Source organism: Ovis aries, chromosome 8 (assembly GCF_016772045.2).
Source record: "Ovis aries strain OAR_USU_Benz2616 breed Rambouillet chromosome 8, ARS-UI_Ramb_v3.0, whole genome shotgun sequence".
Lineage (NCBI taxonomy): Eukaryota > Metazoa > Chordata > Mammalia > Artiodactyla > Bovidae > Ovis > Ovis aries.
Genome location: NC_056061.1, coordinates 35,514,109 through 35,537,078, shown reverse-complemented (window position 1 = coordinate 35,537,078; position 22,970 = coordinate 35,514,109). Strand labels below are relative to the sequence as shown.

At 34.2% G+C, this 22,970-nt stretch overlaps 1 protein-coding gene across 7 annotated transcripts in view; it reads left to right on the top strand.

Moving 5' to 3' along the window:
• The window catches only part of GRIK2 (glutamate ionotropic receptor kainate type subunit 2), a 732,858-nt gene that overhangs the window by 340,011 nt on the left and 369,877 nt on the right, over positions 1–22,970 (top strand). For all 7 annotated transcript variants that reach the window (XM_042253366.1, XM_004011243.5, XM_060419222.1 and 4 more), the window contains 3 exons: positions 3,932–4,113; positions 10,669–10,722; positions 14,702–14,875. In XM_042253366.1, coding sequence (XP_042109300.1) covers positions 3,932–4,113; positions 10,669–10,722; positions 14,702–14,875 — 410 coding nt within the window. The remainder of the gene's footprint in view (positions 1–3,931; positions 4,114–10,668; positions 10,723–14,701; positions 14,876–22,970) is intronic.

Sequence of the window (22,970 nt, the reverse complement as noted above, 5' to 3'; positions counted from 1 at the left end):
GAAATATGGATAAAAGAGAAACAATAGCACTGGGCAGAGTAATGAAATCTTGGAAGCCAAGAGAGATCTCTACGCACCTGTGCAGGAGATGATGGAAAGCTGGAATTTAAAAATCACGAGTCTACTTTCAGTATTCAGACAACTCTCTGGATTTCTTCTCTTTGATTAAAATGTTGAACCACTTTTATTCCAAAAACTGATTGTGAAAAGCATTATAGAACTGTATCTCATGTGGTTAAAGACTGAATAAATGTTGTTAATCTAATCATTATATTTATCCATGAAACAGTGCCTTGTACATAGTAGACATACAGTAAATACATGTTGTGTATATAAATGAAGACAATAATTCCCTTGAATTCAAGAAGTAGATGGCAAGTCCTACTAGCAACAGCTATTTTTTTTTTTAAATTTATCTCTTGAGTATTATTCCTCGGGGAAGCTGGCAAACTGAAATCTGTTACATTCATGCCAGCAGGGATGTATATATGTGAAGAGAAGTAAACATTTATTGTACCTAGAGGCTCAATGGACTATCCACATGAGTTCTTAAGACACTTGAAAATAATTGACACTATTTATACTTAAGGTGAGCCCTACAAATGCTATTTGTAGATTTAATACTTCTGAAAATTTCTACTTCCAAGTCAGTTGAACTTTTTAAATTCAGAACTGTTGAGCTAATCTCTAACTGTATAGCTACTTTTTCTTTGATAATGAGTTTATCTCAACATTTTGATTGATATTTTGGTGGTGTTAGGTTTTCAGTCTATATCAGTGTCAAAATAACTTCCAAGAATAGATTAGTAACCAACACATTTTAAAAATAACTATATTCTTTCCTTCTTAGCCCAGATAACAATAATAAAAACCCACTACTTATTGAAAGTCTAATATAAGCCAGTTCCCCTTTGGTGTTTTATGTATTAATTTATATATTGATATAGGTTATATGGTTTTACCCTCTAATAGAAAAGAGGAAAGCAAAACAAATCTCAGATATAATATCTTGCATAAAGATTCACATATCATAGATTATTTTGAACTGAGATTCACGCTCAACTCTCAGGATATTGCTACTCTGATAGACTAAATATCCCAAATGTACATTTGACTCACTCAAAATCTTGTGAGATAAGGTAGTGAAGGGTAGCTTTCTTTTCTTTATTCGCCTAAGGTTGGTATTAGATCTGTCTGTGTTTATATAAATAATGAGAATAATAGAAATTTAGAACAAGCATATTTTAGAGGTAATCCAATAAAGATTTATTTGATGCATGAGTAATGAATTTTTTTGTCTTTCTCTCTCTTATTCCTACACTCAGTTGTATTTACAGTTTTCTAACTAATTCTTCCTGGTTGGAAATCGTTTTAAAATTATTTTATCGTCTTATGCTACTAGTTAATATAAAATACTTATTATTCTATTAAATTGCTCTGCCAAAGTGGTTCAAAGGGTAGCTCTCATAAGACACCGAAAATTGGATCTATCTTTGGAAATTGACAACACTCTTTGATGACCAAGAAAATCATCTGGAGCAATTATTAAAAATCCTCATGCATGAGTTGTATCCCCTGAAGATTCTGACTTGGTTATTAAGATTGTACCCAGCTTCACAGATTACTGTCATCCATTCCAAACTTTGGAAGTCACTGCCTTAGAGCAAGTCTCCTCTATTTATAAAAAGTTGTTAAACAATATTACTGTGTGTGTGTGCCCTCAATTGCTCAATTGTGTCTGATTCTTTTCAGCCCCATGGACTGTAGCCCAGCAGGCCCCTCTGCCCATCAAATTTTCCAGGCAAGAATACTGGTGTGGGTTGCCATTTTCTATTCCAGAGGATCTTCCTGACCTAGGGATCAAACTCCTGTCTCTTGCATCTCTTGCATTGGCAAGTGGATTCTTTACCACTATCCCACCTGGGGGAGAAGGCAGTGGCACCCCACTCCACTACTCTTGCCTGGGAAATCCTATGGATGGAGGAGCTTCATAGGCTATAGTCCATGGGGTCGCTAAGAGTTGGACACGACTGAGCGACTTCACTTTCACTTTTCACTTTCATGCATTGGAGAAAGAAATGGCAACCCACTCCAGTGTTTTTGCCTGGAGAATCCCAGGGACAGAGGAGCCTGGTGGGTTTCCATCTATGGGGTTGCACAGAGTCGGACATGACTGACATGACTTAGCAGCAGCAGCAGCATCCCACCTGGGAAACCCAAAACAATATTACTGTCCTTTAAATTTTTATTATAACTTAGTTTTGAAGTAACCTCATGTGCAAAGAAATGCATAGCATTTTATACACATTTTAGAGAATTTTATAAGTCCAATGTTAAATACTAATACAATTAAGCATGTGTTATAAACTCAAATATTTGTTTTCACCTTTGTACAATTCAGTTTTAACACTTGTACTCGTTACATACATGATTCCCTACACTGAATTATATTATGTTCAATGGGTACATTTGATGTCAATTAATTATGTAGTATTTATTTTACTATTGTTATAAATACTTAAACTTGTAAAACAAAATAAGATAATTATATTGTATAATTTACGTAAATATTATTTGCAGAATTTTAAATATCAAAATTATAAACTAACTTAAAGTAAATTTTATGGGACAATACTTTAAAAGCAAAAGTTATTAGGTATATTTATGAATTTATATATTTTTCAGCTTTTATATCCTAAGGATGACAATACTTAAAATTAGTCATATTAATTGTATTAACTATGTTGACACCTGTTAACATGTATATAGCATTGTATGTCTAAGAGGATGTATTATTTAATTAAAAACTGAATGAAAAAATTCCCAGATTTAGATTTTATTCTTTGGATCTCTTATATTATTTTAATATGCAGTGTATTTTTGTCATAATAGAAAGTTTAGTCTCTCAGGCATGTCTGACTCTTTGTGACCCCATGAGCTGTAGCCTACCACACCCCTCCATCCATGGGATTTTCCAGGCAGGAGTACTGGAGTGGGTTACCATTTCCTTCTCCAGAGGATCTTCCTGACCCAAGGATGGAACCTGGGCCTCCTATATTATATGCAGACACTTTACTGTCTGAGCCACCAGGGAAGTCATAATAAGATACTTTTTATTCCTATTTCTAAACAAAGTTATACATCTACACCAAATTACTGACTACTACTTGTAAAATAAATAAGAAAGAAGCCTTCGAAGTTTTTAATAACAGAATAACTGCATTAAGTATATCTATTAAAATCCATTGTTTAATTAGAGAAACTAGAACAGTAGTCACTGACATAATAACCTGTAAGACAATCTCACAAAACAACTATTAATGTACAATAAAGCCCTCTATGTATATATGTGCAAATACATAAGAAATATATGGAAGATAATATTTCAAGCCATCAACCATGACAACCCACTGGGAGTAGAATTAGGGTCAAAGGGAGACTATTTTATTCTATAGTCTTTTATGTATTTAAATTGTTTACATTTAGCTAATAGCCATGTATGTCTTTCATTCTTTAAGCTATACCCTAAGATTTTGAGAAGTAATATTAACTAAAATGGGGCTTCCCTGATGGCTCAGAAGGTAAAGAATCTGCAATGCAGGAGCCTCAGGACAAGCTGGTTTGATCCTTGGATCAGGAAGATCCTTGGGAGGAAGAAATGGCAACCCACTCCAGTATTCTTGCCTGGGAAATCTCATGGACAAAGGAGTCTGTCAGAGTCGATAGGGTCACAAAGAGTCAGACATGACTGAGCGCATGACACATTAACAAAAACAACTGGCAATTAGGAATTCTGAAGCAGGATTTCAGTGGCCACATCGTGAAATGTACATGGTCAAGAAAATCAGGCGCTGTAGTGTGTTTTGTGATTTCTATGATCCACTGTGATTTTTCTCTAACGTTCTTCTTTCCTTTTTTTTTTTCATTAAAGGTCTCATTCGCTTGCAGGAGCTCATCAAAGCTCCATCAAGATACAATCTTCGACTTAAGATCCGTCAACTGCCTGCTGATACAAAGGATGCAAAACCCTTACTGAAAGAGATGAAAAGAGGCAAGGAATTCCATGTCATCTTTGACTGTAGCCATGAAATGGCAGCAGGCATTTTGAAACAGGTAATTGCTAAATTATTTAAGTTCTTAATTTCTTTATTACATTTGAGTTTGAAGCATGTTTTTTTGTCTGTTTTTGTCCACATTGCATGGCATTTGAAATTCCCCAAACAGGGGTTGAACTGTGCCACCTGAGGTGAAAGCAGAGTCTTAACCGCTGGGCTGCCAGAGAAGTCCCCTGGTTTTTGATTTTTAAATGAAGTTGTTATTGTTACATGGTCAGTTTAAAAAAAAGTCAGAGAAGTCACTTTGATATAAATTTTCTGATAAAAAGAATCTGACAAGTGCTTTTAAGTAATTGTCTTAAAAGGAAAGTAATATAGATAGTGATGATCTTCAAGGCAGATTGAAATTCTGAGGTTAGTTTCAAATAGCTAAATACTGTTTGTTATTGTGAATATTGATTAAAGCAATATATATTTCTATTTTGTGCTGAAATGATGGAATAAACTTCAAAGCAAAAATAAGAGAAAACAAACTGTTCTTTACCTGACATGTATGCTATGCTGGGATGCCTTATGCATATGATCTTATTTAATCATCACCATAATCAAAGGATTATGTAAAAAGTGATTATGTAATGATTATGTTAAAAATAATCAAATAATTATGTAAAAAAAAAACCCCACAAATGATCTGTAAAGATGGAGACTAACTCCACTTTACAGATGAAGAACCAAAGTCTCATAAAGGTTAAGTAACTTTACTAATTCTATCAGCAAGTGTATAGCAGAGGGATTTATATTTCTCCTTAGTGATGTTAGGAACTATTCTTTCCAGAATAAAGCATTGCCTACCTAAAAGTGAAAGTGAAAGTGAAAGTGAAGTTGCTCAGTCGTGTCTGACTCTTTGCGACCCGTGGACTGTAGCCCACCAAGCTCCTCCGTCCATGGGATTCTCCAGGCAAGAATACTGGAGTGGGTTGCCATTCCCTTCTCCAGAACCTAAAAAGATAATACTAAATAAACTAAAGGAAACAATTCATAGCAGTAAAAACCTCTTACTATGACTTCAACACTATTCAAACCTTACAGTCCACTGAAAAACAGTTATTATTAGGTCATATATAAGGGGATTGATGTAAGGGGTTAAATAGCTAGTACAAAGCTGTACTATATAGTAGAATCTGTATTTGAACACAAGTCTTTGGACTTTGTTTTTTAAGCTCTTTCATACATGCTGGCACTGGAAATAAGTCAACTGTCTTGATAAAATTTATGACCAAATATCTCTACTAGAGGGTTATACCGACTCAGATGTCAAATTATATCTCATAAAATATAACTACCAATAGTAAATGCCTGTTATAACATGGTTAGTTTATTAAGCAGATGTTGGTCCAGTCTTCCAATATGGGTGTTGATTTCACTACAATAAAATATTTAATTGTATTTGGAAAATTGCTCTAGTGTTATATTTGAGTAATAAAGAATGTAAGCATGGTTGTGGTTGTTTGGTTGGGATTTTTGGAATAAAATGATATAATAAAGTAAGCACTGAAATTTAGAGTTGGAATTTATTTTTCATTCAATAACAAAAATTCTTGATGATGTTCGTAATATACAGACTTGGAAAGAATACCTTTCCTTTATGCCTGGAGTGGGTAGCACTGTACTATTTGTCAGTGACAGATAGTATGCTTTCTCTAGACTTCCAACAAGTATGTATGATGATCAGTTGTCTTTTCTCTAGAGTAATTAACTCTGACTCATTTTGCTGTTTGAAAGATGAGACTATCTATCACTTTTAATAACAGAATTTCCATTCTTTCTTTTATTGATTTATCCATTATTTTATATTCGCTTTCTGATGTGTAACCTGCTATTTGGAAAATGAAAACAAAATTAAAGTTGTATTCAAAATATATTAAACAGTAAAATTATGTAATTTAAACAAGATTAGTAGGTGAAAATCAGAACAAAAGTAAAATGAGAATATGAAAGTTAAGTTGAAGTCAGAATAACACTTTCACATAGAAAGCATGCTTTTCGATTCTATAACACTGGCAGATCACATATGGTGAGGTTATTTTTAAAAACTTACCTTGTCCCAGAAAGCATTTGTCTCATATATAGATCTCAGTTAGTCTAGAAACCAATTCAAAAAGAAAGTAAATAGCTTATTTTTTTGTAAATGTAGCAGTATATTTAATAGGACTCCACTTTATGACTTATGAAATTGTTCTGAGATTCCTCAACACTGGCTAATGATGAAACTCCAAAGAAATGCTTTAAGAGTTGAATAACAGGCATAAATGGAACTTTCAGCTTGTCTGGTTTACTCCAAGAACAAATATTAGGAATATCCAGAAAAAGAGATTTTTGTTTGTTTAATTTAAACTAACATAGCTCTTACTAAATTTGGAATTTTCCTGCCTCAAAGCTTTAAAAGTGAGTGAAGCCTGGGCCTGGCTAGATTTCCTCTGAGGCAGATTCAGGGCACTCATTGTTATACATGCGTTAATAGCAAGAGATTCCAATCTTCTCACATTTGCCAAAGAGAATCCCCTATGGTAGGACCAAGATGATGTGCAGTAAAATCTCAGGAGGACATTCTATCACAGAAAGAAATAGCAACCAAGAACTTTGAAGTCTATATCAGAGAATGTGAAATCAAATTTTTTAGCCTGGAAAATGTAAAAGCAGGAGCAAAGAAATCGCTGCATTAGCAAGAAGTAAAATAAAATAAAATTTCAAGAAAGATGTATAAAGTCTACCACTCCAATTGTTAACCTTAAGCAATGTAACTCATGGGCTTCCCAGGTGACTTAGTGGTAAAGAATCTCCCTGTCAAGCAGGAAACATGGGTTCTATCCCTGGGTCAGGAAGAGCCCTCGAAAAGGAAATGGCAACCCATTCTAGTATGCTTGCCTGGGAAATCCCACAGACAGAGGAAGCCTGAAGGGCCACAGTCCATAGGGTCACAAAGAGTCGGACATGGTTGAACAACTAAACAATGATGACACTAATGTCCAGATATAACGTGGAGGATAAACTGGCTGCAAATTGTATGCCTGAATAACTGTGCATGCTAGTTTGTCATATGATATTGTTTACACTACATCAGTTAAATGTTGGGAAATTCTAACAATGTTTTTATTTTGGAAAAGTTAATCTGTGGTGTTTCTTTCCAGGAGGGTGACATGGCACAAACAATTTTCTATTGTGGTCACTCTGATTTATCCATAAGAAGATGATAATTTTATTCTTTTTAATGAGATCTAAAGTGTGCATATAGTTCATTCAAATGTAGTACTAGCAAGACCTAAAGGCGTTAATTAAAAGAAGATTGAGTGCAAGTTCTTTTTAAATTCCCATTGGAAATTACTAGCTCACCTTCCAAGAGAGTATCCCAGTTGTACACTTTTGTTCATGCTATAGCTAAACTTCTCTACTTAGATCTTAGTTCAAAGCCCATAATTGACTCTTGTTTTCAGTATCAAAGACTTAAGGGAGATCAGTGAAAGGCACACACAGTCCTCAGTTATTCCTTACAGTTTTCTTCTCAAGAACACGAGGAAGAAATCTGCAGCTGGTGCAGAGTGCCCTCTCCTTAACTACACCCCACTCTCCTTCAAAACACAATTTCCAGCTTTGGCCTGAGATTCCCAGGTTTTCAAATTATCAAGGAGGAAACAGCCAAAATTTTAGGATGTATAGATTGTAAAATGATCTATATCTTTGGGAATATAAAATACACCACTTTATAAAAGGCATAGATTATGCCGTATATACCAGCTCCAGGAGTTAGAGACCTGGAGTTCATCTTTCCATGCTCTCTCAATTTGTTGGCTAATTTATTCTTTCTTAATATGCCTTAGTTTCTTCACCTGTAAAATAAGTATGATAATAGGAACTACTTCATAGGTTTTTTAATGAAGCTTAAATTGATTAAAATATGCAGTGTGCTTAGAATAGTACCTAACACTTTTTAGGCATTATATAACTGTTATTTATAGTTGTACATCTGAATTGCTATTTCTTTCATATATCTCTCTATATATTTCTATGCCTATTGAGTTCATAAAGTGAAAAATGTTGACATGGGTGATTCTGAGCTGCCACTGAGTAGTTCTGAAGTTGAGAAACCTTTACTGAATATCCATCAGGGACAATTTCTTCTTCAAAGAAAATCTTATAAATTTTTATTTGTAAACAGTTTCTCTCATTTTGCTTAAATACAAACTTTATCAGTGTTATTGGCTCATACAATTTTTTTTTTTGGCTCATATAATTTTTAGCAATTCAGGAAACATTATTTGTTTCCTAAAGGCTGTACATCCAATTCAACTGTGCTTGTGGAGGGTGGGGAGGGTGTTCCCCACACCACAAGCAATGTTCTGACACCAGCTCATTGTCCTACAATCCAACTCAGTTTTGACAGTATCTATCCAGAGATATGGAGAAGGAAGTGGCAACCCACTCCAGTACTCTTGCCTGGAAAATCCCATGGACGGAGGAGCCTGGTAGACTGCAGTCCATGGGGTCGCTAAGAGTCAGGCATGACTGAATGACTTCACTTTCATTTTCCACTTTCATGCATTGGAGAAGGAAATGGCAACCCACTCCAGTGCTCTTGCCTGGAGAATCCCAGGGACAGAGGAGCCTAGTGCTCTGCCATCTATGGTGTCGCACAGAGGCGGACACGACTGAAGTGACTTAGCAGCATCCAGAGATAGCATCAGCCTCCACAGGTTAAGGGCTTAGTTCTATTAACATAAGACCATCTTTCTCCTCCCTCCCCATCACCTCAGACGCCAGCCACAAATCCAGGTTATCATCTATGCTTCTAACCCATTGGCTATAGATTGAAAATCCCCTCCTTAGGTTTGTTTAACTTGCTAGAGCAGCTCACAGAAACATTTTTCTTACCAGATTCCCAGTTTATTATGAAAGGATATTACTCAGTAACAAGCAGATAGAAAAGATGCATAGGTCAAAATATGGGGAGAGGGAAAGGAGCTTTCATGCCCCATCTGAATAATCTACTCTCCTTGCACGGTCACATGTTCATCAATCTGGAAGCTCTCCAGATCCTCTCCTTTAGGTTTTTATGGAGGCTTCAGTACATAGGCATGCCTGATTGAATCATTGGCTTGAAGTGATTGAACTCTATCTCCAGCCCCTCTTCCCTTCCAAGAGTTCAGGGGGCAGAGAGGGGTAGAACTGAAAGTTCCCATTTTCCTTTAACAAGGTTGCTTTCCTGACAATAAGCAATCCCCTCCCGCCCCTGCAATCTTTAGGGGATTTCCCCAAATCACCTCTTTTCATGTAAACTCAGTTGTGGTTTAAAGGTGCTTGTCAAAAATAACAAGGCATTCATTTCACTTTTATGGCTCTGAAGTAATTTCAGGAAATGAAGAAAAGAGACCAACTATAATAACAAAAGTTGTTCCCATTGCTTTTATCATTTGGGAAATTCCAAGAGTTTCTGGAGCTCTGTGCCAGAAGTGGGGATGAAGACTAAATACATATTTTCTTATTATAAATCACAATATCACACTTTCTAAATTCCTTTGCTCTGCTCAATTCTTTGATGCAACTTTCACTAACAAATGTTTCTCCCTTTTAAAAAAGTACATTTTATACGTCCCCCAGATTTTTCAAAAAGCATCTATCTTTTCTTGACTGATAGATAGTAATTTGTAGAAACACAAATTTTTTTAGACCTAATTGGTTAATACCTTCCTATGAACATGGAATAGAGAGGATGTAGCTAGGGCAGCCACTTAGTCAACCAATTTGAGTAGTTAGTTGTAGAAGAGTATTAGATGCACCTGAGAATACTTGTTTACTAAGAGCTCTTCATTCAGCTCAAAAATGCACCATTTTTCAACTATCATCGCCAAATATTGTTCATTGATAAACAGCTATTTCAAATGCATTCTCTATTTTCAGAGAGGAAATTGACGCTTATGACTGGAAGTTCTACTCCAAAAGCCCTTGTTTTAGGACTGATGGTTTAAAATTGACAAGGGCTGTAGTGGTGTGAAATAAAACAGTAAATTTCAATTGGTCTATTAATAAAAAGCAAAAAAACACTATCTGTACAGTGGTGATTTCAATTTGCTTCATTAATACTAAGAAAATGTCTAAAATGCTAAAAAAAATATTCTGTTGTTATTGTACTTTGTAACATTCTTTTCCTAACTGAGTAACACTTTTCAACAAAATAAAAGGTGTTCCTTATTATGATATTTGTAGTAGGGACATTACAAATATAATGAACTAGGATGTGCTAATTTCAAGTTTTGTTTCACATTTAATGCCTCTTTTAATATATAAAGCTATAAGCCTTACAATTGCAAATATTCAACTAATAGCTTTTCTGTCAAGAGAACTGGTTCAGAAATTCCTTCCTAATCACTAATCTTTAACTATGGAAAAAAGATTTAATTTGTATGTAACCCAGTTTTAATGTAACCTGAATATTATACACTGATTCTTCATTACATATGAACTATTTTCTTCTCATTTGTCTTATTGACATAATGTATTTCATGTAATATGTACCTTCAATGTTAATATTTAAATATTTATTTTATTTTTTACTTCTTAGGCATTAGCTATGGGAATGATGACAGAATACTACCATTATATCTTTACCACACTGGTAAGTAATTTATGAAAAATATAAACATAATGCTCTAAAGTTTCTTATAATGAATTTCAGGCTGAAAAATGTTTTGAGTGGGAAGCAATATGATGGCAGCACTTTTATAGTTAGAATTTATTTTATTTTGATAAAACCCAAGAGGAATTATCATCACAGATAACTAATGATTCTTGGTGGGAACCTGATGAATTTAAAATAATATAATTTTAGATATCAATTCAAAATAATGTCTTATTTTTATATTGCTTAGAAGACTGTCAGGACATCATGGATTTTAAGATTAGTTTGCTGAGAAATCAATGTTTTAGAAAAGCATAAATTCTTATGTTGTTAGCTCTATTGACTTAACAAAAATCACATTTGTTTAAGCTGCTCCTTTAGTAGATTAAATTTCTATTTTGTTTTTGCATATGTTAAGTTGGATTTTTTAAGTATATATAAAGTAATTTGCAAATAGCAAATTGAATGTTACCTTTATCTTTTGCTTTAATACTCACTACACAGTTTTTTCTTAATATGCATGCAAACCTGACTTTTGTCGTTTATCAAACCTACTTACCCTTAGCTCTATTTCTTACCAACACATTACCCTAGTTTTCCATTCACTGTGAAACTGGTATCTGTCTCTGTTACTAGTTCTCTCCTGCCTACCTCCCAGTATGAAAGTATCTCCAAGTTTGGGCCTGTATCTTATTTTCTTTTATTCTCTTCAATTATTTTCTTCAAAAGTGGTATGTTTTTATAGCTTTAATCATTACCTTTGTTCAGCTGAGATCTAAATGCCCATCTGTAACATCCCTGAATTGTTGTATATTGCTGCATTGCAGACTATTTCTAATTGTTGTGGCTTTAATATAATTTCAAGTTATTTAAACCTTAATGAATTGTCCTCTCAATTGACTCATCTTCTGAATTCTTCAAAAATTCCATTATCTTTGACTCCTGTATCCCCAACAAATTCTACTGATTTTTCCTCTGTAGTGTCTCTCAGTTCAGTTTGGTCACGTTAGACTCTTTGCCACCCCATGGGCTGCAGCATGCCAGGCTTAGGTTAGGGTCTCTAGTATGCATCTTCTTCTTGCAATGACCAGTCTCACCAGTGCTCTTTCACTGTTAACTCAAAAGTTTTCCAGTTGATCTTTTTGCTTTTAGGAGTCTTAAATTTATCAGAACAAATTATTAAAATTTAGTTGATCACAATATCTTCTTATAAAAACAATTCTTCTCCAATAAAGATGCTTCACACAGTAGGTTGTATTTTACTGGTAAATACTAAGGTTAACTCTGCTGTATCTCTTTATTCCTTCTTACCAGGTGGCGTTTTGCAGCCCATGGGAAACTTAGTCATGGGCTGATGGAGAATGAGTAGGAGCCTTCACTTGTCAGCAAATTATATTTCAATGCTTTGCAACTCAGTTATACCATAATCATAAGATTTTGGGAAATCAAAAGTATCTCTTAAAAAGGAAAAAAAGTTGGGTAAAAAAAAACCACTAGTATATATAGAACTCATTAGCCTATAATTGAAGGCCTTTTATAGTTTGAGTCTAACCTAACTTCCCTACTTTCTTTTGTTGCTGTTCTCCTTTATGAATTCTCTTATGGCCAAAATGATTTAGTCTCCTGAGTAGCTTTTATATTTTTTTAATTTTTGTGTCTCTACTGACATTTGGTCTCCTTTTGCCTATCAAAAGCATGGCCATTGTTTAATGGCAGCTCAGATCCCATCTGCTCTATGAAGCTGTTCCTGACTATAAAAATTGAAAATCATTTGTCTTGCTTCTGACTGCTTGCACTTGTGCTCTTTTGTCCCTTAGCATATATTGTATTGCTGTGTGTGTGTCTATATATATAGCCATATATATATATATATATATATATATATATATATATATATATAGCCAAAGAGAGAGAGATTCTCCTTGGCTAGACAGCAAACTTTGAAAATTAAAAACCTGAAAGTTCCTTATTTTTTTCACAGCACAGAGCAGAACTCAGGCCAGTGTCAGCTTCTCTCCACTGAATTTAGTTCCTGTGTCTAATCTAGAGCTTCCTTTGTGGCTCAGCTGGTAAAGAATCCACCTGCAATGTGGGAGACCAGAGTTGGGAAGATCCCCTGGAGAAGGGAAAGGCTACCCACTGCAGTATTCTGGCCTGAGAATTCTGTGGACTGTATAGTCTATGGGACTGCAAAGAGTCGGATACAACTGAGCGACTTTCAGTTCACTTAACTTCATCTAGTCTGTACAGTTGTCTGGGTCTAAGGCAAGCTATGCCCAGCCCAGGCCCAATGGCATTGATCTTGCCCTGCCTAATTCTCAATGGTTCTCATTGTTGTCCTCAATATCTAAGGATTACTAATGTTAACTCAAAGAGGGCAGAAGTCCCATATCTTGAATGTTATCCTAGTGACATCTGACTGCCCTGACAGCTTTAACCTCCTATCTCCTGGGGAAACCAAAGGGCAGATCCAGAGCATTCACTGTACAGAGAGTGGAAGGGCAATCACAATCTAAAAGGTTATTTGTAGGGGAGTTGCTGAGTAGAGTGGAACTATCAGATTTCTGTAACCAGTAAGGCCAGTTTGGTGACTTTTTGCCTCAGCTTTGATATAATAAGCTAGAGGCCATATATCATAACTTATTTCTTAAAAATAAAAGGCAAGGCAAAATACACAAAAATGGCAATCATAAAAGAAGCAAGATATGGAAAAATACTTGTAGTCAGTGCAGTTCAGTTTAGTCGCTCAGTCGTGTCCAACTCTTTGCGACCCCATGAACCGCAGCACACCAGGCCTCACTGTCTATCACCGATTCCCAGAGTCCACCCAAACCCATGTCCATTGAGTCAGTGATGCCATCCAACTATCTCATCCTCTGTCCTCCCTTTTTCCTCCTGCCCTCAATCTTTCCCAGCAGCAGGGTCTTTTCAAATGAGTCAGTTCTTCGCATCAGGTGGCCAAAGTATTGGAGTTTCATATTCAGAATCAACCCTACCAATGAACACCCAGGACTGATCTCCTTTAGGATGGACTGGTTGGATCTCCTTGCAGTCAAAGCGACTTACAAGTCTTCTCCAACACTACAGTTCAAAAGCATCAATTCTTCGGTGCTCAGCTTTCTTTATATTCCAACTCTCATATCCATACATGACCACTGGAAAAATCATAGCCTTGACTAGACGGACCTTTGTTGACAAAGTAATGCCTCTACTTTTTAATATGCTGTCTAGGTTGGTCAAGGAGTAAGTGTCTTTAATTTCATGGCTGCAATCACCATCTGCAGTGATTTTGGAGCCCAGAAAAATAAAGTCAGCCACTGTTTCTACTGTTTCTTCATCTGTTTGCCATGAAGTGATGGGACCGGATGCCAAGATCTTAGTTTTCTGAATGTTGAGCTTTAAGCCAACTTTTTTGCTCTCCTTTTTCACTTTCATCAAGAGGCTCTTTAGTTCTTCTTCACTTTCTGCCATAAGGGTGGTGTCATCTGCATATATTGAGGTTATTAATATTTCTTCTGGCAATCTTAATTCCAGCTTGTGCTTCCTCCAGCCCAGCATTTCTCATGATGTACTCTGCATACTTATAGTCAGTTAAATATAAAACACAAATGCATAAAATTAAGGGCAAGCTATCCCTAACATAGAGAAGAAAGCTTATGCAAACTTTAAAGGAAGTTTGTGGAAAAGCCTATTGTTCCATTAGTGGTTTGGAGTAATATATATATATATATATATATGTACATGTTTAAGTAGAGTGTATATATATATATATATATATACATATATATATGTATATTTACATTGACAAAACATGACAATAAGTGTATTTGAATCTTGGGGATTTGTGACATTAAATATCATTTGAGGCATAGTAGTATTAGCTATCCTAAGGGGAGCAAGAATACATGATTATTTCAACTATACTTGCCTATGAATATTTTCTCTTGATACTAACACAAAGAAATTTGTCTTTTAGGACCTCTTTGCTCTTGATGTGGAACCCTATCGATACAGTGGTGTTAACATGACAGGGTTCAGAATATTAAATACAGAAAATACACAAGTCTCCTCCATCATTGAAAAGTGGTCCATGGAACGGTTGCAGGCACCTCCAAAACCCGATTCAGGTTTGCTGGATGGATTTATGACGGTATGAATACCCACTTTAAAGATAAGTTTGCGTAATTCAAAGTAACATTATATAAACTGTTGAATCCTATGGATCCAAACTTTGGTTTAGTTATCAATGTTAAAGGCATGCTATCAGAAGCACAATTGCAAATAATTCTATTAACAAAAATTATCTAAATCAATTTCACATGGCAATTTAGACTTTTATCCACGTATCTCAAAAAGCATTACAACTACCATTAGAATACTACAATAAGGGATTTTTCTAGTTAGTTACTGCCATATATAGGATAAATTAGAGACTTGAAAAGAAGATATTAACCTGAAAGTTATCCTTCTGATCTTAATATGATTACTCCTCATCATGTTGATTTCTGATATCTGATGTCATATAAATGACAAAATTTTCCCCTGAACTTACCCTTTAAGGTTCCAGATTAACCAATAATCACACTTGTTATTTTCAAGTCTTAGTTTTAAACCTAAAATCTGCATTAATGCATAAACTATAAAAGGATACATTCTTATATAACTTTAGTTGCTTATACCAGTTCTGCCAATGAAAATCTAATGCAATATAAGTACATAATTTCAAATTTTCTTATAGCTATGTTAAAAAAGTATACACAAAAGATAAATTTCAATATTATTAATTTATTTTATTTAACCCATTATACCAAAAATGTCATTGTTTATGCAATCAATATAAAATTATGAGTGAGATATTTTACATTCTTTTTTCTACTAAGTCTTTGAAAGTTGGTTTGTACTGGGCACTTTATGTGCTAGTTCTGACTAGTCACACTTCAGGTTCTCAATAGCCAAATGTAGCTACTGGCTACCTTATAGGACCAAGTAATTTTATACTGTACTATTTAACAAATTATAAATGTCTGATAAATTCTCATTAATCTATTTTCTTTAGACAAAGTTACTACTGTAATTTAGGAAATAGCTCAGTACTTTGGGAATATTTATATTTCCTAGGTCATTAAAAAGTATCTTTCTAAATGGAAACTTTGTAAGCAGAAATATCCTCTATCCTGATGTGGGGAAAAGCCTTTTCTATTATAGTTGCAATGTTCCCATTAATTGTTTCAATGGGGCTTCAAAGTATGTTTTTAATGTTGTAGCAAAATAAGGGAAAATTTGTTATTTCTTTTCCCTTTGAAGATTTAGTAATACAAACTGAGTTTCTTCACAAAGACTGTGAAAAAAAATAAACTACTAGAATTTGAAAATGTCTTATATCCACATTAATTAAAAAAAAATAATAATATGAGGGGAATTTTACTCCTTTGTATAAAAATAGGTGATTGGCTAGTTCTAGTATATTAGTTTTATCTTAAGGTATATTTGAGAGGCTTTATTGGGAGGAAAATACATAATCTAAAAATGAAAGTATTTTTCCTCTGAAGTACATCCAGATTAAAAATAAAATACAACTAAGAATTAATTACAAATATTATAGTTTATCCCCAGTTTAAAGATGGTGAATCAAACTTTTGGCACCTAATAGACAATGTTACTTTTAAAAATTAAAATATACACTACCTTTTAAATTATTTTAATCATGTATATATTTTTTCCATATATGCTTTCTAACTCTTTTTACCTTTCTTTAATTTCAAGATGGATTTTGTTATTCATTATTCAAAATGTTGTCAAATGGTTTTAGGAAAAGTATATTAATAAGTATCATGACAGTCTTAACACTTTCATACTTTAAGACTTCCACTGATGTGTCCAAGAATTAGTGTCCTTTTTTATATATATCAGAATTGCAAAAATTATCCAGCCTTTTGTACTCTCTATATTTCTATATGATTCCTGTATGATGCTACATGTCATCCCCTGAAAATTCAAATAACTTAAGTAAACTATTGAAAGAGATAAATTCAAAGGAAGGTAAATTAATTTCTTATCTAGAAAGGTAAGGGCTCTCAGAGAGAATTAATTTTCATAAAATGGATCAAAAAGACAAGAGTGTTAGGATGAATGCAGTTTGGGTTTTTTCTTTCTAGTCCTTTCCTCAGTTTTGCCCTTCTTCTCTACTGACAAGTAATTTAGTGGGAACGGAAAAGTGATAGAACAAAAATGCATCGATGAGAAAATGATTAGCCTATTTATTGAAAATATAATCCATAGATATTGACATCTTCAAAAGAACTTTTAATGCCAACACTCTCTTCTTTGTTGTAGTAATGAAATAACTTTTCAAATAGATCTTAAATAAGAAAAAAAAAGAAAGTATGGGAGATAATTGCCTTTTTATTTATATATTTTTGTTTGAGTTTCTGGAAAATATAAGTTTCATCAGAAGGTTTATAGGAGAACATTTTTTTAAATGAATGAAGATTAATTTCCCTATGTGAGCACTCTCTGAATATTTTTTACTGAAAAATGTCTGCCAGCTATTTATGTTATTATATTTATAAATAGAGCATGGAATACAAAGTATTTTGGAAATAAACATAAAATTTGCTATCAAAATAAAGACCTTTTAAAATGGATGCAGACTGATGACTTTTTTTTTTCAATTTTCCTTTTGGAAAATTGATATTATCTTTTAAAATATTTTCATTATATAGTATTATATAATATAAAAGATTATATGTAGGATATATTATTATATGAAATTAATTAATTATAAATAGTATAGGCTTATTAAAAAAAGTATGAAATCTGTATAAAAATGTTGGTATATTTATACCTTGCATGAGTATTCTCTTTCTTTTCCATTTAAGTTTATATTGTAAGCATTGTCCTAGTTATTAAAGGAAAAGAAATTAATAAGCTATTTCCTCTGTGAACAGGCTAAGGAAATTAAGAGGATTCTAGTTAGAAAAGAGAAGAATTATAGCCTAGCATTGTAAAGTTGGCAACATTCCCTTTAGTCAATTCATGAGATCTCAGTGTTTATATATCCCTTGTTCTTTTCTTTTCCTATGGTCCCATTAAGAAATAGATTATCAGCAAAATTCCTAGAGTTGGAGCAAGACCTACTATTATCAGTATCATAGTCATTTGTCACTATGTAAGATCACAGTGCTTAGACTTTCACTTTCTTTATATTTGAGCTATAAAAAGGAATAATGAATGAGATTCATAAGAATTTTTCTGGTTAACTTAGCACCTTTATTGACCCCTGGGCTAAGTGTTTATCTGCTAAGTGACTTGAATACAAGACTATCTCTCCCATAGTGGTAGTTCCTTCTTTAGTGGTATGGGACAGCTTATTAAAGATATTAATGTTAGTAGTAGCTCGGTAGAACTCTTATTTTTATTTGGTATAAACCCAATCAGGAAACCAAGTTACATAGTACATCCAAGCCTGATCTCATCAGGAAGGAAGGAAGCCCAACCCTCTTCCTTCACACAGATAAGAGTTTTGTTTTTAACTTCCATCACCTTTCTTCCACTCTTCCCCATGCCCACACACTGCCATCCAGGTAGTGCTTTAAGGACCTTCCCTAAAGGACATGGCTACCAGCTCCTTGGAGAATCCCATGGACAGAGGGGCCTGGCAGGCTACAGTCCATGGAGTTGCAAAGAGTCAGACTCAATTGAGCGACTAACACAGACATGAACCCACATTGTAAAACCCTTTCTCTACTGCTCATCCTTTATTAATTATTTTACATATCCATCCCCTTGGGAGTGGGGAAGTCCCCTTCAGTGAACATTATCACTGTCCTTTACCCCATAATCAAATGGCATTTCACCCCATCTTCTGACCAGATGTCTATTTTCCCAGGCACAATTACCATAGGGTGGGAATTCACTTTTTTGAAGTCATCAGTTTGACAACGGTTATATTCACCATTGATTTATTGAGTTTCCAGCAATCTTAGTTTAAGATAATAAAATCTAGTACAAACAACTCAAGGTAAATTTTAAGTTTGGCTATGTCCTGTAACTCCTTCCCAGTTTTCCCAATATGCCATACATCTTTTTTTTGTTTCTTAATTAGAGGATAATTACTTTACACTACTGTGATGATTTTTGCCATACATCAGCATGAATTGGTATTAGGTGTACATAAGTCCCCTCCCTCGTAATATGCCTTCAATCTTAATAATTAACAAACCTGTAATCCAGGTAGTTTATAAATACCATTCTTATGTTGATATCTAATACTGCATGTGTTCCTTGACAAGGTTGCAACACATACATTATTATTGTATCACATCAATAATGACTGTTGATTGGCTTTCTCATTCAAATTACTATAGAGAGGTTATTGGTTTTGGAAATTGAAAATTTTAGATATTTACTTCTTTATTTTCTTTCTCCTCTCTTCATATCCATCCAACAATCAAACACTGTCAAATTTATTGTATCAATATATTTCTTAACTGTATTCTCTTTCCACCCCTGGAGCTATGCCTTGATTAAGGACCCTGTGGTCTGTCCCTTAGCTGTTGGAGTAGTCTCCTCACTGAATCCCACTCCTAACATCTCTCCTACACTTACCTTTTTCCTAGTGTGATCTTACCAAAACATTACCTGTGACTCCTTGTCATTTGCTAGGTGAAATTTTGGCTCATTTGCCAAGCCTTCAAGGCCTTCCATGATCTGGCTTCTGCTATTTGTCCAGCCTCATATTTGCCTACTCTCTGCTCTTCCATCTCACTATCCCACCCTGGCTGAATCAGCAGTGCTGACACACCTCCTCGTTTCAGTGCAGAATATCCTCATCGTCTGAACCACTTACCCCTGTTTGAATCTGGTGTATTCCTACTCTTGCTGTAATTTTCAGGACTTATGTAGCATTTTCTATGAATTTGCTCTGAGTCCTCTAGATATTTCAAACATGTGCACCTTATTTATGCACTTGATATACAACTCCATGTTAAAATTTAATTCTGGGACTTTAGTTTGTTTTCATGCCCCTTTCTCAATAGATTGTAGGCTATTTCAAGGCAAGAATTAGGTTTTGCCTGTCATTCCTGAAGGCCCTAGACTGAGTTCAGTAACCAGTGGAAAGCAGGGGCTCATCATGAGGGATGACTGCGTGCCTGAATAAATGTGTGGGTTAATTTGTTTTAATCATGCTGCATGCATATTCTAATCATTTCCCCAAATGAGTTCTGGAGAGCTTTTTTAAGTCTACCTACTAGTATTTTATTATCAAGATATACAATCACTTAGAAAATCCAATTAGGCCAGTCTCAATTATTTGTTAGAATAATACCTGAAAAAAAAAAAATTAGAAGTGCTTTTGATTAAATAGTGAAAATTTAGTGCGTTAGAGTAGTTCCCATTCTCTTTTACAAAAGAAGGGAGGATATTTAGAAGGGAGGTAAGTCTTTATGTATTTAAATTCCAGTGTCCTCCTAATTAAACATTATTTCTTTATAAAAACAGACCATGATCCATAAACTATTATTTCTTTCATCATTTGATTAACTTAAAAACATAATGTCCTGCATATACCTTCACAGCAGGGAGTTAGCTCATGAAATAAGGGGGCACAAGTGATCACTCTGTTACTCTACAAAGATTTACCTTTAGAAAAGTCAATGAAGATAGTACTGCAGAGAAATAAAGAATGAAAGGCAGGCTGTCATTTGTTGCTAGGATTACAATCTGCCTTAGCTGTTGTCTGCTTGTCTTAATTAGCTGTAGCTACTTTATTTGATTCAGTTAAAATGAGAATAAATACAGGACCTTGCCAGACAATGAGTCAAACTAACTTGCCATTTTTTAATCAATGAAGACATTTTGAAAAGGGTGGTTTTATTTCATATGCCACTATAACATCAAAAGTATAAAAAGTAACGCAATAATGAATTAATTATCCTTTCTTTGATCAGCTTTATTCATGAGTATGTTGTACACAATGCTCTGGATTTTATACCAGGAATTCAGGGTGGTAATGAAGTCAGTCCTTCTGTTTCTTCAAAGAACTTAGGGAACTGACAAAATCAAAAGACTGTGGATGTCTTGCTTATCACATCTCGTATCTTTATCCGTACAAAAATCATATTCCAACTTTAATTTTTAATTTCAGACTGATTTGGTATTTCTTTAGTTGTTCTAGTTCCTAAATTCTCTTTCAAGTTCTTGTTAAAATCCCTTGTTTTCCACAATATTTTGTGACAGCAAGGACAAATATATATATACTTACCGAGGACTTTAGATAACTTCTTAGCATTTTGCTGAAAATGTGTAACATTTCACAAAGTTGATTTGCATAACTGATATTTTCACTCTGGTCTTTACCACAGACGAAATGTTTTGTGGTCTGTATTATAAATGAATATGGTAGAAAATATTTCCATAAGATGTTTCAGGGTATGTAATGAAATCATAAGCACAACACTTATTTACATTTGTATATGACTGATTTAATGAATAGTAAAAGAACATGAGTATGTGGCATGAATAAGAGAATGGTCTTGTATTTCTTCCCTTTATATACCTATTAATCTTTTTGATGTACTAAGCTGCAAGTTGAATCTGAATATAAATAATTGAGATGACTTGGCAACCTCCATTTTTCCATTAACATGGAAGATTCCATTTAATTGCCTTTGTTCATTGGCACATTAAATAATCAGCATTTATATAAAGCTGATAAAGAGATGAAGTTTCCATTTTAAGTAACTGTTTTTTACATGAAAGATGGCAGTAATTCACTTCCTTCATAGTTGTGTTATTTTTTAGGTCAATTTTAAAACTTTCCACTTGGAAAAAGTAAGACTGAATCAAAAGACTTGCCATCCTGAAAATCAGAATTTATCTTCAAAGCATTGATCTGAGATCATGTACTACAAACTTGTAAAGGATTAATACATTTCTGTTCACAGTTATCCTCAGCTCTTTATTATATATTTAATAGCTACATAGTTACTTATGTATGTAAACAATCACAGAGGGTTGAGGAAGTGTATCTAAACAAAAGTCTGTGTTGTTCAAAATGAGGGTCCCTCGAGTGATAGTCAATGACAAGAATACCTAGAGAAGATGATGGCCAATTTTCTGACAAGAGGGCAAAGTTCAACATTCCAGAGTCTGGAAATTGCAACATTCTGAGATTTATGACTCCGCATTTGTACTGATCATCAGGATAGAATTGAAGCAATGAATGTAACCTTGAAATTTAAAAAAACAAAAACAAACACAAGAACTTCCAAGCAGATCTTAGAGGTAAGGAGTCATACAATTTGGGAAAGCAAATACAGTGCACACTACAAAGGGAATGTGCATGCATGCTCAGTTGCTCAGCTGTGTCCAGCTCGTTATGACCCTGAGGACTGTAGTACACCAGGCTCCTCTGTCCATGGGATTCTTTAGGTAAGAATACTGGAGTGGGTAGCCATTCCTTTCTCCTCAGGATCTTCCTGACCCAAAGCCTGAACCCGCATCTCCTGTATCTCCTGAATTGCAGGCAGGTTCTTTATCCACTGAGACACCTGGGAAGCCTGCAAAGGGAATACAAGGTGGTTAAGAAAATAAGCAATGGCTTTTTTTTTTTTTTTTTAACTAGAGTTGGTGCTCAGGTTAGAATAAGGGTAATGGCAAGTTTAACATACTGTTAAGTGTCCTGGATTAGAGAAATGGATTGGAAAACAGTGGAAGATAAAGCTGGAATAAAAGTTTCACATATCAATTAACCGATTATTTTAAATGTACACTATTTACCATATGGGAGTTCAGAATAAAGTCAGCATAAAATAGTAATTGAAGTTATTTAAAAACAGAAAGTAAGAGATGACATTGAGGGCCTATAAATAATAAGAAATATTACTCAGATACATATTCCTAATAAACTACAGAAAAGTTCTGGGGAAGCAAGGATAATTGTTATAAAAGACAATATTTCTCTTCATTGGGTCTATTTCTAAAGTGGAAAGACAGAGTGAATCTATTTATAAAATGTACAAAATATGTTTTCTGGCTATCTTGCTTTGAGAGTAAAATATTCAGCTACATTCTGTAATTGAGTATAGAGTACAGAATGAGAGGTAGTAGACTGGTCATAAGTACTATCAAAACTGTATGTGTTCCTCTATTATTCCATTTTTATTCATAATTTTAGGAATTTATTTTAGGTATTTTATTTTTCATTTTCATAATTTTGGAATTTATTTCTAACAGATGTTAAA